This window comes from Heteronotia binoei, chromosome 11 (genome assembly GCF_032191835.1).
Source record: "Heteronotia binoei isolate CCM8104 ecotype False Entrance Well chromosome 11, APGP_CSIRO_Hbin_v1, whole genome shotgun sequence".
NCBI classification, from domain to species: domain Eukaryota; kingdom Metazoa; phylum Chordata; class Lepidosauria; order Squamata; family Gekkonidae; genus Heteronotia; species Heteronotia binoei.
In genome coordinates this window covers 461,561-478,554 of record NC_083233.1, presented here as the reverse complement: position 1 = coordinate 478,554, position 16,994 = coordinate 461,561, and the positions used below count along the sequence as shown (strand labels likewise).

General features: G+C 49.1%; 1 protein-coding gene across 1 annotated transcript in view; it reads left to right on the top strand.

Moving 5' to 3' along the window:
• LOC132579549 (diacylglycerol O-acyltransferase 2-like) overlaps nucleotides 1–16,994 on the top strand; it is a 100,000-nt gene that overhangs the window by 76,443 nt on the left and 6,563 nt on the right. Inside the window, exons 6-7 of the mRNA XM_060249997.1 lie at nucleotides 9,852–10,026; nucleotides 10,350–10,552. Coding sequence (XP_060105980.1) covers nucleotides 9,852–10,026; nucleotides 10,350–10,552 — 378 coding nt within the window. The remainder of the gene's footprint in view (nucleotides 1–9,851; nucleotides 10,027–10,349; nucleotides 10,553–16,994) is intronic.

Sequence of the window (16,994 nt, the reverse complement as noted above, 5' to 3'; positions counted from 1 at the left end):
CTGATGCGAAGGTAGCGGACATTACGCGTGTAGTAGATAGGCTGATAGACAGTGCTGGGGAGGAGCCGGTGGTTGTGGTGCATGTTGGCACCAACGATGTGGGGAAATGCAGTCGTGAGGTCCTGGAGGAAAAATTTAGGCTGCTAGGTGGGAGACTTAAGGCCAGGACCTCCAAGGTAGCCTTCTCGAAAGTGCTACCTGCTCCACGTGCAGGGCTGGAGAGATAGGCACAAATTAGAAGTCTCAATGTGTGGATGAGACGATGGTGCAAGGAGGAAGGGTTTAAGTTTGTTAGGCACTGGGATGCTTTCTGAAACAAGTGAGAGCTGTACAAAAAAGACAGTCTCCACTTGTCCCCGGATGGAACCAGGCTGCTGGCACTTAAAATCAAAAAGGTGGCAGAGCAGTTTTTAAACTAAATCTAGCGGGAAAGCCGACAGGAGATGAAATGTCTCTGGTTCGGGCAGACTCATCTCAAAGAGATGAAGGGTTAGCTGATACTTTTCTACCGGGTAATGGAACAGAGTTGTCCACTGAGACGGTGACAAACAGAATGGACTGCCTGCCAGAGTCTCGAGGCGGCAGGAAGAAGGTGGCGGGCCTAGCTTGCCTAGGAAATTATAGATGTTTGTACGCAAAAGCTAGAAGTCTTTGAAGTAAAATTGGTGAGTTGGAATGTTTAGTGTTGAGAGAAAACATAGACATTGTGGGAATTTCAGAAACTTGGTGGAATGAGGAGAATCAGTGGGACACGGTGATTCCTGGATATAAGTTATACCGGAAGGATAGGGAGGGAAGGGTTGGAGGTGGGGTGGCTCTGTATGTCAGAGAGGGCATACGGTCCACTAAGACTGAGGTCAGAGATTTAGACTCCCTTATAGAAATTCTTTGGGTTGAAATAGAGGGCCCAAAAGGCAATTTAACTACGGGAGTTTGTTATCGCCCACCAAATCAAAAGACAGAAGACAACTATAATATGATGGAAGGCTTAAAGATGGTGGCTAAACGAAAAAACTGTGTCGTCATAGGTGATTTTAACTACCCGCAGATTGATTGGGTCAATATGTGTTCTGGTTGAGAGAATGTGACTGAGTTTCTAGATGCTCTCAATGACTGTGCTATGGAGCAAATGGCCACAGAACCTACCAGAGGCGGGGCGATCCTGGATTTGTTCCTAAGTAATGCCCAAGACCTGGTGAGAGATGTAAAAGTGATCGCACCACTTGGGAGCAGTGACCATAACGTTATTGATTTCACTATTTGTATAAATAGGGAGTTGCCCAAAAGACCAGCACAACCACGTTTAACTTTAAAAGGGGTAAATTCTCTGAGATGTGGAGGCATGCAAAGAGGAAACTGAAAGGAAAGGTAAATACAGTCAAAACCCTTTGGGGAAGGTTGGAGGCTCTTTAAAACTATAATCCTAGAAGCACAGATAAAATATATATCACAAGTTAGGAAAGGTACAAACAGGTATAAGAGAAGGCCTGCATGGTTAACAAACAAAGTAATGGAAGCTGTAAAAGGTAAGAAGGACTCCTTTAAGCAGTGGAAAGCTTGTCCAAGTGAAATTAATAAAAGGGAACACAGGCAATGGCAAATCAAATACAAGACTGTGATCAGGCAGGCAAAAAGGGACTATGAGGAGCATATTGCAAAAATCATAAAGAACAAAAATAAAAATTTCTTCAAATATATTAGAAGCAGGAAACCAGCCAGAGAGGCAGTGGTGTCAGACGATGGAACTTCAAATCAACCAGACTCCATTTGATACAAAGTTTAAGGCTTTATTTGAGAGTTCATAGTTTTTGAGCGTGGAAAGATTGGAACTGATACAATATTGCAAGCGAGGCATCACTTTAAGGAATTGTACATCAAAGGTTTCTAAACAATCCTACATTCCCATGCATTTTAAGCCTGAAGTGATACATTTCACATGGTTACTTTCTCTTATCTCTGAGTGGTCTTTGATCTCAAAGGGACGGCCAAACCGCCTTTCCCGGGGGCATTTTATCATCAAAGGGAAGTTGCTTTTGTTAGTTCCAGGGATGGGAATTCACACCAGTGTTAGTAACAACTATGCTTCTACTTTGATATGCAGGTTCCCTTCCCATAGTTAGTGTCAAGTCGGCTGGATTCAATAACGAGTCTTTGGTATCAAAGTTTACTAGTTTATTGAAAACAGAGCTGAAGACCATAATAGAGATTGAAGGACTTGGGTACACAGAAATTAACCAAGCATTTTAAGGTAAAGATCAAAGGATTCCTACGGGAGGGGCACTCTATGCAGTATAGTTTCACACTAGGATGTTACTCCTTCGTTCCCAAGCAAAAGGCCTTGGCGCTTAACACTCCCACAGACACCCAGCTTGAGAAGGCTCCGAAATCTTGTTACCATATCAGCATTTCAAAGCAGGCTACACAACAAAGACATAGCTAAGAGGGGAGGGGGGAGGAGAGGTAGCTAGCAGCATTCGATGTTCAGTAAAAGTCCAGAATCCTTCGCTTCTGAACCAGAGTTGGATAACATGTTAACAACAATACAGCAGACTTGACATACTGCCCCCCCTAAGACCCCCCTGCAGCGCGGGCTCGAGGTGGCTCCTGATTATGGCTTTGCGTTTCAGAACTGTGCTTCGTTGACTCTGATTGGTGCCAGTCGGTCGGGTGCGGGCTCCGACGAAGTAAGCTGCAATGAAATACAGGGTGGATTTTACCAAGTGCCGGAGGCAAATCTAACTCCACCGTTACTGGATTAATTACCCGTTTGATCTTAAAGGGCCCCACGAACTTAAAAGCTAGTTTCCTGGATGGTTGGGAGAGGGGTAGATTTTCCATTGACAGGTATACTGAGTCCCCCACTTTTAGTTCCCAGACCGGCACATGCGACTTGTCATATTGCCTCTTATAAGCCTCTTTGGCTGTTTTTAAGTTTTCCTGGATGGACGGCCAGCATTGGCTGGGTCCCTGCCACCATTGCTCGAAGGCAGAGTCTGTGCCCGGATCTCCCCCCCCAGGCAGCATCGGGATCGGTTTTCCCTCATACCCAAACACTGTGAAAAAGGGGGAAGCCTTGGTGGAGCTGTGGGCACTGTTGTTATAGGCATACTCTGCAAAGGGGAGGAGGTCTACCCAGTCGGACTGGCGTTGGCTCACAAAGCACCGCAAATATTGTTCCAGCACCCCGTTCACTCTCTCTGTCTGTCCGTCCGTCTGGGGGTGGTATGCTGAGCTCAGTCCCTGCTCCATCCCTAACAATTTGCAAAACTCCCGCCAGAAGGTGGCAACGAACTGAGGTCCACGGTCACTAATGACTTTGTCGGGGATTGAGTGGTGTTTTGCCACGTGGTCAAAAAATAAGGTCGCCAGTTTCTTGGCTGTGGGTAGCTGGGCACAGGGGATGAAATGTGCTTGTTTGGAAAACATGTCCACCACCACCAAAATGACTGTTTTTCCCCTCGACGAAGGGAGTTCTACTATAAAATCCATGGACACAATGGACCAGGGGCGTTTGGCTGTTTCCAGTGGCAGCAACAGACCCGGGGGCTTCCCTCCCCTCTTCTTAGCCATTATGCACACCGGGCAACCGGTCACAAACTCTGACACGTCCTTTCGCAGGGACGGCCACCAAAACTGTCGGTTCACTAAGTGCAAGGTTTTTACATAGCCAAAGTGACCGGCCAGCTTGGACGAATGGCACAGTTGCAAAATTTCCCTTCTCAGTGACATCGGTATGTAGAGCTTCTCCCCCTTGTACCACAATCCGTCCTTTCTCTTCTGCACCCCCTCGGGCCGCCCACCTCCCTCCCTTTCGGTCTCCAAGGCGATGCGCTCACGGCTGAGCCCGTCTAGCTCCCTCCGTTTCTGTGAGCGGGTGGTGACCATGGCCGCCACTTGCGTGGGGGAATTAGTGAGTCAACCACCTCTTCCCTCTGACTTTCGTGTTGCGGGAGCCTGGACAGGGCGTCGGCCAAGAAATTCCGGGTCCCCGGGATGTGTTTTAGGGTGAAATCGAATTTTGAAAAGAATCCTGCCCACCGGATTTGCTTTTCACTTAATTTCCTCTTTCGGGTGAGGGCCTCGAGATTTTTGTGATCAGTCCAGATCTCGAACGGCACTTTAGCTCCCTCCAACCACGATCTCTAGGTTTTTAGTGCAAACATGACTGCGAAAGCCTCCTTGTCCCACACTGACCAATTTCTCTGCTCGTCAGAGAACTTTCGCAAGATGTAGGCACAGGGCCGTAGCTTCCCCTCCCCATCCCTCTGCATGAGAATGGCTCCTAGGGCGACATCGGAGGCGTCGCATTGAACCACGAAGCCCTTTTGCTCATCTGGGTGGCTCAGGACTGGCTCGCTAGTGAACAGTTGCTTGAGCCTGTCGAAAGCCGCCTGGCAAGCGGGCGTCCAGTTTAGCTTGGCTCCGGGGCGTTTCATGTCCTCCCCCTTCCCTTTTGTCTTGAGGAGGTCAGTCAGGGGTAGGGCGATCTGGGCGAACCCCTCAATGAATCCTCTATAAAAATTGGAGAATCCGAGAAATGATTGGAGCTGTCTACGTGTCCTCGGGGGAGCCCATTCTAAGACCGCCTGGACTTTCGCAGGGTCCATGGCTAGCCCGTCCCTAGACACTCGGAATCCTAGGTAGTCCAGTTCAGTGCAGTGAAACTCACATTTAGACAGTTTGGCATACAGCTGGTGCTCTAGCAGGGTGGTCAGCACCTCCCTCACCAATTTTACATGGGACTGTTCGTCCTGCGAGTAAATAATGATGTCATCCAGGTACACCACCACCCCCTTGTACAGAAATTTTCTCAACACATCATTTATAAAGTTCATGAATACCCCCGGCACCCCCTGCAACCCAAACGGCATAACAAGATACTCAAATTGTCCCATTGGGGTGTTGAATGCCGTCTTCCACTCATCCCCCTCCTTGATGCGCACTCGGAAGTACGCGTCTCTCAAGTCGAGCTTTGTGAAGATTTCCCCCCCCGCCACCATGTTCAATAAGTCTTTGATGAGGGGGATGGGGTAGGCATTGGACATTGATATCGCGTTTATCCCGCGAAAGTCAGTGCAAAGTCTAAGCGTATTATCCTTCTTCTTTCTAAACAACACTGGGGCCGCGTGGGGGGCGGTTGCGGGTCTGATGAAGCCTCTCTTCAGGTTCAAGTCTAAGAACTTGCGCAGTTCCTTTTTCTCCGCCCACCCCATCTGGTAGAGTTTGGCCCGGGGTAGACTTTCCCCGGGGATTAGCTCTATGGCACAGTCTGTGTTCCGATGGGGGGGGGTAATTGATTGGCTTCCCGCTCGCTGAAAACCTCCATCAGGTCGCGGTAGGCGCTCGGGACCTGGGGCACCTCCTCTACTTGGACGCACGCCCTTTCTCGGGCGGCGGGCGCTCGCGGCCCCCATGCTGGGTTCCATAGGTGCTCGCTACAGTCTGGGTCGGGGAACCTGATGGTTTGTGCCTTCCAGCGGATAAGGGGCTCGTGTTTCTCCAGCCACCCCACTCCCAACACCACTGGATAGCCGCACGCTTGAGCAATGACAAACGTCTCTAGGTCCCAATGCCCCTCAATCCCCAAGGGGCATGGCTCTGTTTCCTGCGTGCACGGCCCCCCCCATCACCGACTCGTCCATCTGCTCAAACAGCATGGGGTGGGGCAGTTGTGCGCGCTCCAGCCCCAGGGCCTCCACCACCTTGGGGGAGATTAGTTCAACACCCCAATGGGAGCCCTGAGTCTATGAGGGCTCGAATCTGTAGGAATCTTTTCAATTTTGGGTTCAACAGCTTTACCATCACAAAGTACAGCTTTCCCGTGGTTTTTACCGTTAGTGGTGCCTTTTCCCGATCGACCTGCTGGTTGGCACCGTTCAAAGCAGGTCGATGTCGTTTCCCACCGGCTCCTCTTCCCACGCGAGGTCGGCCAGTTCCGCGGACAGGCGGACCTCTTCTTCCTGCAGCTCCTCCTGCACCATCAACGCGCTGCTTTTCGCCGCATCCTTAGGGCGGCCAGGTGCTTTCTTGGGGCCCGGGGTGCTCTGCCGGATCGACCCTGGCGCCGGGGCGGTCCCAGAGGGAGGCTGAGGGCAGTTGGAAGCGAGGTGATTTGGGTCGCCGCACCGGAAGCAACGGCGGGGTCCCCCCGGAGCGACCGCCGGTGGTTTCTTGGCTTTAGGGTGCTCGCTCTTCCCCGGGGTGGCTCTGGGTCCCCCCTTTCCCGTCGCCAGCGCCTGCCGCAGCATGGCCACTCTCTTCAGATTGGTTTCCACCTCTCCCGTGAGCTGGATCCACCCCACGAGCGTGTCTGGTTGGGCTTGGGTGAGAGCCCGATCCAGAATGCTAAGGTTCAGCCCGTTAGTGAAGTGCTCGATTTTCATCACTTCGTTCCAGTTCCGGGCTCGGGCGGCGTTCGCCTGGAAGTCTGCCACATATTCTCGGATGGATCGGGCCCCCTGCTTCATGTTCCGCAGTGCTGAAAGCGCTCTGGCCTCTTGCAGGGGGTCCTCGTATTGGGTCAGTAGGGCTTGCACGAACGTGTTCACGAAGTTTCACACAGGCTCACATACCACTTCTTAGCAGGACCCCGCAGCTTTGACCCCAAGTAGTCCACTCGGCTCACCTCATCGGGGAATAGGTCTCCCCAGTAGTACATGTAGCTATTCGCTTGGATTGCAAAATAGTTCACTTCTTCCGGATCCCCGTCAAAAGTTGCATCCAGCTCTCGACCCCCCCCTAAGTCTCGCTGCCGGGCCGGGGCGGGGGCCGCCGGCACTTGGGGCGCCGCTGGCGCTGGGCGGGCCGCTGGGGCGGCGGGTGGAGGTTGGCTCGGCCGCCCTTGCGGCCCCGCTGGCACCGGTTGTTGCTGGCGGGTCCCGGTTACCCCCAACGCTCTCCCCAGCTGGGCGGTTAGGGTCTGCAGTTGGTCCTTGAGGTCCCTCACTGCCCGGTCGACCTCGCGGCGGACCATCGACCGGAACATCTGGTAGTCTTCGTCGTGCGGGTCCTTGGGTCTCGCCCCCCCGCCCTCCTCTTCACACTCTGCGCCTTCGCTCCCGCTGCCCGGGGCTTGGGTCACGGGCGCCTCGCCTCCTTCCTCCGGCTCGCCCGGGTTGGTAGCCGCGGCTTTGGCCAGTTGCACCCGCTTGGTGTGGTGGGTCATGATCGCCTCCCGGCGGATTGGGGCCTGGTCCATAAGTGTGGTCGATGTCCTCGGCTGGTATTGCCGGGGAGTGAACACCAGCTGAAACTGGGGAGGGGAAGCCGCGGTCCTTCTGGCAGTGTGGATGTGCCAGGGTGTCTCGGCCCCCTCCGTTCTTGTTGGGAGTTCTCCGTCGTCCGGCGTCTGGTCGGACATTGCCTTTTCAGTTGCCGGAAAGGTTGAACTCCAAGATAGGGAGTCCTTCAAAATGTCAAGTCAGCTGGATTCAATAACGAGTCTTTGGTATCAAAGTTTATTAGTTTATTGAAAACAGAGCTGAAGACCATAATAGAGATTGAAGGACTGGGGTACACAGAAATTAACCAAGCATTTTAAGGTAAAGATCAAAGGATTCCTACGGGAGGGGCACTCTATGCAGTATAGTTTCACACTAGGATGCTACTCCTTCGTTCCCAAGCAAAAGGCCTTGGCGCTTAACACTCCCACAGACACCCAGCTTGAGAAGGCTCCGAAATCTTGTTACCATATCAGCATTTCAAAGCAGGCTTCACAACAAAGACATAGCTAAGAGGGGAGGGGGGGAGGAGAGGTAGCTAGCAGCATTCGGTGTTCAGTAAAAGTCCAGAATCCTTCGCTTCTGAACCAGAGTTGGATAACATGTTAACAACAATACAGCAGACTTGACAGTTAGTAGCAGAGATTAGAAAATGGAGTCAGTTAGGCTAAGCATTTCATTTCAGCTAACTAAGCTAGATATTTCTCAGATTAATTTTTCCAGTGTCTGACAAGTGGGGCCCTTGGATGACCAAGGGGTCAAAGGATTACTGAAGGAGGATAGGGAAATGGCTGAGAAGCTAAATTAATTTTTTGCCTCCGTCTTTACTGTGGAAGATGAGAAGTGTTTGCCTGCTCTGGAACCACTTCTGTTGGAAGGGGTGTTGAAAGACCTAAGCCAGATTGAGGTGACAAGAGAGGAGGTCCTACACCTGATGGACGAATTAAAAACTAATAAGTCACCAGGTCCGGATGGCATATATCCAAGAGTTCTGAAAGAACTCAAAGTTGAACTTGTGGATCTTCTGACAAAAATATGTAATCTTTCATTGAAATCTGCCTCCGTTCCTGAGGACTGGAAGGTAGCAAATGTCACCCCGATCTTTAAAAAGGGTTCCAGAGGAGATCTGGGTAACTACAGGCCAGTCAGTCTGACTTCAATACCGGGAAAGTTGGTAGAAATCATTATCAAGGACAGAATGAGTAGGCACATTGATGAACACGGGTTATTGAGGAAGACTCAGCATGGGTTCTGTAAGGGAAGATCTTGCCTTACTAACCTGTTACATTTCTTTGAGGGGGTGAACAAACATGTGGACAACGGAGACCCGATAGAGGTAGTTTACCTTGACTTCCAAAAAGCTTTTGATAAAGTTCCTCATCAAAGGCTCCTTAGTAAGCTCGAGAGTCATGGAGTAAAAGGACAGGTCCTCTTGTGGATCAAAAACTGTCTAATTAATAGGAAGCAGAGAGTGAGTATAAATGGGCAGTCTTCGCAGTGGAGGACAGTAAGCAGTGGGGTGCCGCAGGGCTCGGTACTGGGTCCCATGCTCTTTAACTTGTTCATAAATGATTTGGAGTTGAGAGTAAGCAGTGAAGTGGCCAAGTCTGCGGATGACACTAAATTGTTCAGGGTGGTAAGAACCAGAGAGGATTGTGAGGAACTCCAAAGGGATCTGCTGAGGCTGGGTGAGTGGGCGTCAACATGGCAGATGAGGTTCAATGTGGCCAAGTGCACATTGGGGCCAAGAATCCCTGCTGCAAATACAAGTTGATGTGGTGTGAACTGGCAGAGACTGACCAAGAGAGAGATCTTGGGGTCGTGGTAGATAACTTACTGAAAATGTGTTATGCGATTGCAATAAAAAAGGCTAAAGCCATGCTGGGTATTATTAGGAAGGGAATTGAAAACAAATCAGCCAGTATCATAATGCCCCTGTATAAATCGATGGTGCGGTCTCATTTGGAATACTGTGTGCAATTCTGGTTCACCGCACCTCAAAAGGGATATTATAGCATTGGAAAAAGTGCAGAAAAGGGCAACTAGAATGATTACAGGTTTGGAACACTTTCCCTATGAAGAAAGGTTAAAACACCTGGGGCTCTTTAGTTTGGAGAAACGTCGACTGCGGGGTGACATGATAGAGGTTTACAAGATTATGCATGGGATGGAGAAGGTAGAGAAAGAAGTCCTTTTCTCCCTTTCTCACAATACAAGAACTCGTGGGCATTCAATGAAAGGGTGATTAACATGTAGAATACACTGCCACAAGAGGTAGTGGCAGCTATAAGCATAGCCAGCTTCAAGAGGGGGTTAGATAAAAATATGGAGCATTTGGGCACTGTGTGATACAGAATGTTGGACTGAATGGGCCATTGGCCTGATCCAACATGGCTTCTCTTTTGTTCTTATGTTCTTATCATTCACAATGCAGGATTTAATTTACCCTTTAATTATATTGTTCTATTTCATATTTGGCTATTGGTTTAAAAGTTTAAAACTTATCTTGATCTTTTTGGATAAAGTGGGTGAAAGGGTGATGTCATTGAAGAAACAACAGCCTGACTCAGTGGAAGGCCACAGACAAGTTGACACTTTGGGAGACAGTTCTCAGCCTTTTCTGCTCTGTAGGTCTTTGTCCTGTGACCCGTGCAGCCATTGGGCACCTGATCTCCATGAACGGCACCGGGAACGCTGTGGGAATTGCCATTGGGGGTGCAGCTGAATCACTCACCTGCCAGCCAGGACTGATTACATTAATTCTGAAAAATCGCAAAGGCTTTGTCCGAATGGCCCTCCAGCATGGGTAAGTAAATTCAAATGCCAGGTCATTCGACCACTTGGCTGAGTTCAAAGGCTGTGTCTGAAATAGTCCAATGACCCAACTAACTGGAAACTATTTGCCAAGATTCTTTAAAGAAAGACACAAGGAACTGTTAAGTCAGATCCTGCCAGTGGGATGGAGTGAATGTGTGGGTGGCCCCTTGTTTCTGCACTCTCAAGGCATTGCGGGTTAATGAAGACACTGTTCAACGTGAGGAGTCACAACATCATGCAGACACAATGTAAGCTGTGACTCTTAAGACTGCCAGTTGCCCTCACTTATTTGTGACGGTCTCTCCCACACAGGGCCCACCTGGTTCCTGCCTTCACTTTTGGAGAGAATGATCTTTTCCAGCAGGTGGTCTTTGAAGAAGGCAGCCGCATGAAGAGCTTTCAGAACAGAGTCCAGAAACTGCTGGGCATTGCTCCCTGCCTCTTTTATGGAAGGGGGTTTGGCTCTGTCCATTCCCGAGGCTTCCTGCCTTTCCCCAGGCCTATTACCACTGTCAGTGAGTATCTTCTGACCCACTCTTCTCCTGCCTGAACTGAGATGCACTCTTCCTTTGTCCTGTGGAACCTGGAAACAGGCCCAGGCCCTGTTTGCCCAGAGTGAGTTGGGCAGAGAATACCCAGATGGGCTAGGATGAAATGCTATGGCAGAGAAGCCTTAGCAAGCGTCATCTGCTAGGAACTGGATAGCAGTTCATAGCAAGGAGTGGAGAGGGATTTCGCTCTCATACACACACTCTGCATATTTCACTGCACAATAAATCCCACCTGTCCGGGGTTCTGGAAAGCAGGGAGAGCACAAGAAGTGCTGCCAGTCCTGCATCGTCACTGGTGGGTCGTTGTATTAGACAGGGCAGGTCACAGTCCTGAGTGGGCAGGTCACAGTGGCCAGCTGCTCTTTGGGTTGAGTGCTTTTAACAGAGGGTCAGCTCTGTGCTAGTGCTGCCCCCCCTTCCAGGCAGAGAGATGGACCTGCCTGCACAAATACAGCTGACTTAGGTTTGGGGGAGGGGATTCCAGAGGCTGAGGGATGTGCAGGCCAGCTCCTTCCCCCCCTCCCTATTTTGAAGCCATCCCCTGTACCTTGTACTGGGCAAATCCTACTTGCCCCTGCCTCACTCCACACTCCATTATGGGCTGGGACATTCCACTCACTTCCGGGGGAAGGGGCAGGGGGATGCATTACTTGGACTAAGCCTTTCTTCCCTTTGCTGTCAGGGTTGACTCTGGGGCTGCTCTGTGCTTTTAAAGGCGGAGTGGAGAAGCTGGCAGGCTTCCGTCAGCCCTTCAAGTCATCCAACAGTGAACAGGCTATGGATACAGGATTGCAGAGTGCAATCCTGGTGTGCAGAGTGTGGGAGAGTCTCTTAGTGCCTGGGAAATTATTGTGCAGCTTTGTGCAGGAACCGGAAACATGTTCAGAGCAATCCTCCCTCTAAGCTGTGGAGCCTTGTGAGCAAAATCCTACTTCCTCACTACTGACATTAAAGTTGTGAGCTCCTGCATAAATTAATTTGCTTTGGGGCCATTTTCCCTGAACTAAGACAAAAATGTATGAGCCAGAGGCTAAAAAACTGTGAGCTAGCTCACCCCAACTCAGGATCAGAACGGTTGACAAGAATGCTGACTGAGGCTGATGTGGAGGCAAACTTTGTCCCACTGTCCTCTCTGGTCAAACAAGTTTGGGAGGTTTTGAGGCATTATAAAAATGTGATGAATATGCACACTATTAAGCATGCCTCAGATTTCTTGCCCTCTGTTCTATCTTGATCCCAGTCAGGCCTCAGATCCAGCAGGAGCTCACAGGAGCGCAGCTCCTGAACCTTTCTGTGGGTTCCACCTCCTCCTCCCCCCCACCTACCTTCTCCATTGAATAGTTGGTGCAGCTGCATAACAATCCCTGGCTTAGGAGAGCGGGCAGCCAGTCAGCCACCAAGGGGTTTGCTACGCCCCCAGCAGCCCACATTAACCCCTGGAGAAGCCCGCACCACCCTTTCTCCATTTTGGGCAGCAGGTAGCCTGCTGGCCTTTTGACGAGGGAGGGGGCAGCCCAGGAGAGCCCCAGGCAAACAAGTGGAGAAGCTGGCAGGCTTCCGTCAGCCCTTCAAGTCATCCAACAGTGACTTGGGCTGCTTGGGCTGGATGGATCTCTAGCCAGCCCAAGCAGACTTCGCTCACCCAGGGCTCTCCTTTCTTGTATCGGTTTGCTTTTGGCTGAGGGTGGGGGGGCAGCATATGCTAATGAGTTATGCTCATGAGCTCTGCCATCAACTTTTCTACATTAGTGTGAGCTAGCTCACAATTCGTTAGCCTCCAGCTCACACGTTTGTGTCTTAGCTTAGGAAAAATTGCCCCAGAGGAAACTAATTTATGCAGTTGCTTACAACTTTAATGCCAGTAAGAGAGCCAGTTTGCTGTAGTGGTTAAGTGTGCGGACTCTTATCTGGGAGAACCGGGTTTGATTCCCCACTTCTCCATTTGCACCTGCTAGCATGGCCTTGGGTTAGCCATAGCTCTGGCAGAGGTTGTCCTTGAAAGGGCAGCTGCTGTGAGAGCCCTCTCCAGCCCCACCCACCTCACAGGGTGTCTGTTGTGGGGGAGGAAGGTAAAGGAGATTGTAAGCCACTCTGAGACTCTTCAGAGTGGAGGGCGGGATATAAATCCAATATCTTCTTCAGTACTCTTGTAGTAGAATATTTGCTCACAAGACCCCACAGCTTAGAGGAAGTATTGCTTAGGGGAGATTTTAGATCTGCCACTGGCCTATGTGCTGGGCAAGAGACTACCGTGGTGGGGTTCCCCAAGGGTACCATCATCATCTTCATGTCAGCACAAAAAACCTGCTGAAAAGAGCAGATGCTGAAAGGGGGAAAAGAGCAGCCAGCGGAGAGGAGGCTTTCAGAGGGTTGGAATCATTTGGCACGAGGAAAGAGCCTGGACTGGAAGATGAAACACAGACTCAGCTTCATTCTTTTGTCCATTCTTGATGGAAAACTGGAAAGCTGGTATTGTCACAAACCCCTTCAGGTCTGTCCTCTCTTTTCCTGCTCTGTCACCCATCCATGACAGACACTGAAAGAGACAGAGAGAGCACAGCAGCACCTGGAGGGTTTAGTGGTGTTATTTTTCTTTAGGATCTTGTCAGGACAGGACCCTGCCTTGGTGTGGTAACACAACCAAGCTGTACCTGAGTAACACACCACATAAAGCAAAATAAAGCTTTAATGAAGAAATTTAAGGGGAAAAAGGTTTACAAACAAGGCACATAGTTCTGTGTCAGTAAAATGCAGAAGAAAATCAACTAGCAACCTCTTACTGGAGTCCTTGCACAGTGCAGATGGTTCTGGAAGCAAAGAATCCTTGAGCATGAGATAGATGTCCTCTTGGAAGCATGGTAGCCCAGAGAGGAAAGGGTGAGGCCTAAGGATAACGCTGCTTCTCACTTACGACTTTTATCAAAAGTCTTCTGACCTTCTGACCTCAGCCAGTCACTGGAGACTCCCATTGACTTTCCCCCCTCCCCTTCCAGATCTATAGCTGAACTATGTGGGCTCAATTAGCAGGCCTGGATGGATGTCCCTGCCCAACATCTGCCCATGTGGGAATTACCCGGCACCTGCAGCAAATCAATGGACCATATGGAACAGGGAACAGCAGGGGGAACAAAGTTGGAGTCCAGTAACAGCTTTAAGACCAACAAAGTTTTATTCTGAATATAAGCTTTGGTATGCATGCATACTTCTTCAGACAATGGAATGGGGTACAGTGAGCAGAGCTATATATGGTTGGTAGGCAGTGGTTAAGAATGCAAAGTGGTACAAAGTTAGAATCCAGTAGCAAAATAGTGAAATTAACATATTGAAAGAACATTTGGTCTGGATAAAATTTGTGTGGGAAACCAATAAAAGGTAATAAAAGCTGTCTGTTAATTTCTTTATTGCTAGAAGTCTGAGTTAAACAAAGGACATGTTTTTCCTAGCAATGTTCCTGTCCACCAAGTTTCATAATAATTTATAATTCAGCAGTTTCTCTCTCCATTCTGTTCTTGAAGTTCCTTTGCTGTAAAACAGCTACTTTGAGATCACCCATTGAATGTTCTGGAAGGTTAAAGTGTTCTCCCACAGGTTTCTCAGTACTGTAATTCCTGATGCCAGATTTGTGTCCATTTATCCTTTGGCGTAGGGTTTGTCCTGTTTCCTTATGTAGAGAACTGTGTCAGACGATGGGACCTCAATCAACCAGACTTTGAAATGTTGCAAAGTTAGGGTTTATTCGATAATCCATAAGTATCTGAACGAAGGGGAAATTGAGACTGATACATTGTAGCATTAGGAGGCTGGCTATATTGGGATACATCAAAAAGAACTATACAGAGCCACAATTCTAAACATTGTTGAGGTGAGGTGCAACAATTCACACAGTCTTTCCCTCTTATCTCATTGTTGTTGCTATTCTTCCGGGGATAGCCAAGCGACTGTCACTGGAGGCGCCTTATCGTCAAAGAAGGGAATTTCTGCCTTTGTTAGTATCAAGGGGAAAAAAGGTTCACACTGAGCATTGATAACATCTGCATTCTCTACTTTGATATGCAAGGTTAGTAACACAGTTCAAAGATGGTTACAGTTCAGCTAAGCATTTTATCAGTAAAGTTACATCGGCTGACAAACTGAAGGGCATTGTTGGCATTTAATGGCATATATAATGCTGGAAGATGAACAAGTGAATGAGCCTGAGATGGTGTAATTAATGCTGTTAGGTCCAATGATTGTGTTTGGGTATATGTGGCAGCAAAGTTGGCACTTGGGTTTATTGCAAGCTCCGGTACTGGTGTCCATGCTCAGATGATATGTTGCATTGTTGTGGGTGAGGTGTTGTTTGAGCTTAGGTGACTGTCTGTATGCAATAAAAGGTTTATCCCCCAGTACCTTTGAAAGAGAGCTGTCACTGTCCAATAGAGGTTGTAAGTCATTGATGATATATTGAACTGCTTTCTGTTGAGAGTTGTGTGTGACACTAGTGGTGTTCTGTTATTGTCGTTTTTTAGGTCTGTCTTGTAACAGGTTTTCTCATTCTGGCTTTGTTAATCTGTTTCCTGACTTCATCAGATAGGTACTTTAGTTCCAAAAAGGTTTGTTGTAGATCCCTCGGATGAGAATCTGTCAGTAGGATTGGAGCAAATGCAGTTGTAGCATAGAGCCTCGCTGTACACAATGGATCGTTTGGTATATTTGGGATGGTAGCTGGAGGCATCTCATCTTCCAGCATTATATATGCCATTAAATGCCAGCAGTGCCCTTCAGTTCTCTACTTAGGGCAAACAGGACAAACCCTACGCCAAAGGATAAATGGACTCAAATCTGACATCAGGAATTAAAAAGCTGAGAAAACTGTGGGAGACCACTTTAACCTTTTAGAACATTCAATGAGTGACCTCAAAGTAGCTGTTTTACTGCAAAGGAACTTCAAGAAAAGAATGGAGAGAGAAATTGCTGAATTACTACTTATTATTGGAACAAACACCTCCCCAGGACTGAACAGGGATATTGGTTGTTTTTAATCTTATTACATATGCTAAATCCATTCTCACTGATAGCTATATATCCACAGTATTCCAATGTATTTCTCTTTCAGTATAGTGTATCAGAATAATGTTTTTTGTATTGACGTACTCAAATAAGGGATAGAGAAAAGGTTAGGAAAGCTAAAGCTCAGTATGAACTTAGGCTGCCCAAGGATGCTAAAACAATAAAAAAGGGTTCTTTTCTTATGTTCAGAGTAAGAAAAGAGCAAAGACATGGTAGGCCCACTGCAAAGGCATGAAAGTGAAATTGTAGTGGGTAATGAGGAGAGGGCGAAACTGCTCAATTCCTACTTTTCCTCAGTCTTCTCGGCTGAGGAAAACAGTGCTCAACATCTACTTCCCAGTCTACTTCCCATCCCAACGGTGACAAGTAGTGGGACCAAGAGAAATTGCCTGCGTCCGACATTGGTGTTATGCAATGGCAGGTCTATAAATAATAAGATCGATGATGACTCCCCCGGGCTACTCGGTCTTTCACCAATCGTGGATTAGCGGGCAGGGGGGAGGGGTGGCGGTATTCATACAGGAGGGTTACTCCTTTCGGGCTCTCCCGGCCCCAATGATCAATGGTATTGAGTGTGTTGGCCTTGCGTGGGATGTCGGAGAGAGGTTGGCGATCTGGCTGGTGTACCGTCCGCCTAACGCACCGGCCAGCGCCTTACCATCCCTGATGGAGGCGGTGTCAGGCTGGGCGCTGGAGTACCCAGGGCTTATAGTCCTGGGCGACTTCAATGTCCATGCCGATGACGTGGCCTCCACTCAGGCGATGGATCTAGTGTCTTCCATGGCGACACTGGGACTCTCTCAATTTGTTACGACCCCTACGCATCAGGCGGGACACATATTAGATCTGATCTTTGCGACCGGGATTCAAGTGAACGAAATCGCAACGGAGGCGATACCATGGTCGGATCACTTAGCCCTTAAGGCTCGTATGGAGACGATACCACAACCCTGTAAGGGCGGAGAGCCTATTTTGGCTCACCCGCGGAGCCTGATGGACCCAGAATGGTTCCAAATGGCTCTTCGGGATCCTTGGCCCCTGGCGATTCCCTTGATGCCCTGGTTGATGCCTGGCAAGACCGGCTATCTAGGGCAATCAACGAGATCGCACCTCGACGTCTTCTGTGCCCTCGTTCAAGGCTGGCTCCTTGGTACACCTTGGAGCTACGCCGACTGAAACAAGGACTCCGACGACTAGAGAGGCAGTGGCGGTGCACTCGTGATGAAGCGGCAAGAACATCCTATAGAACATTTATGAGGTCTTACGAGATGGCAGTCAAGGCCATGAAGAAAAACTACTTCACGGCCAAAATTGCGTCTGCAAATTCGCGCCCGGCACAATTTTTTAAAATAATTGG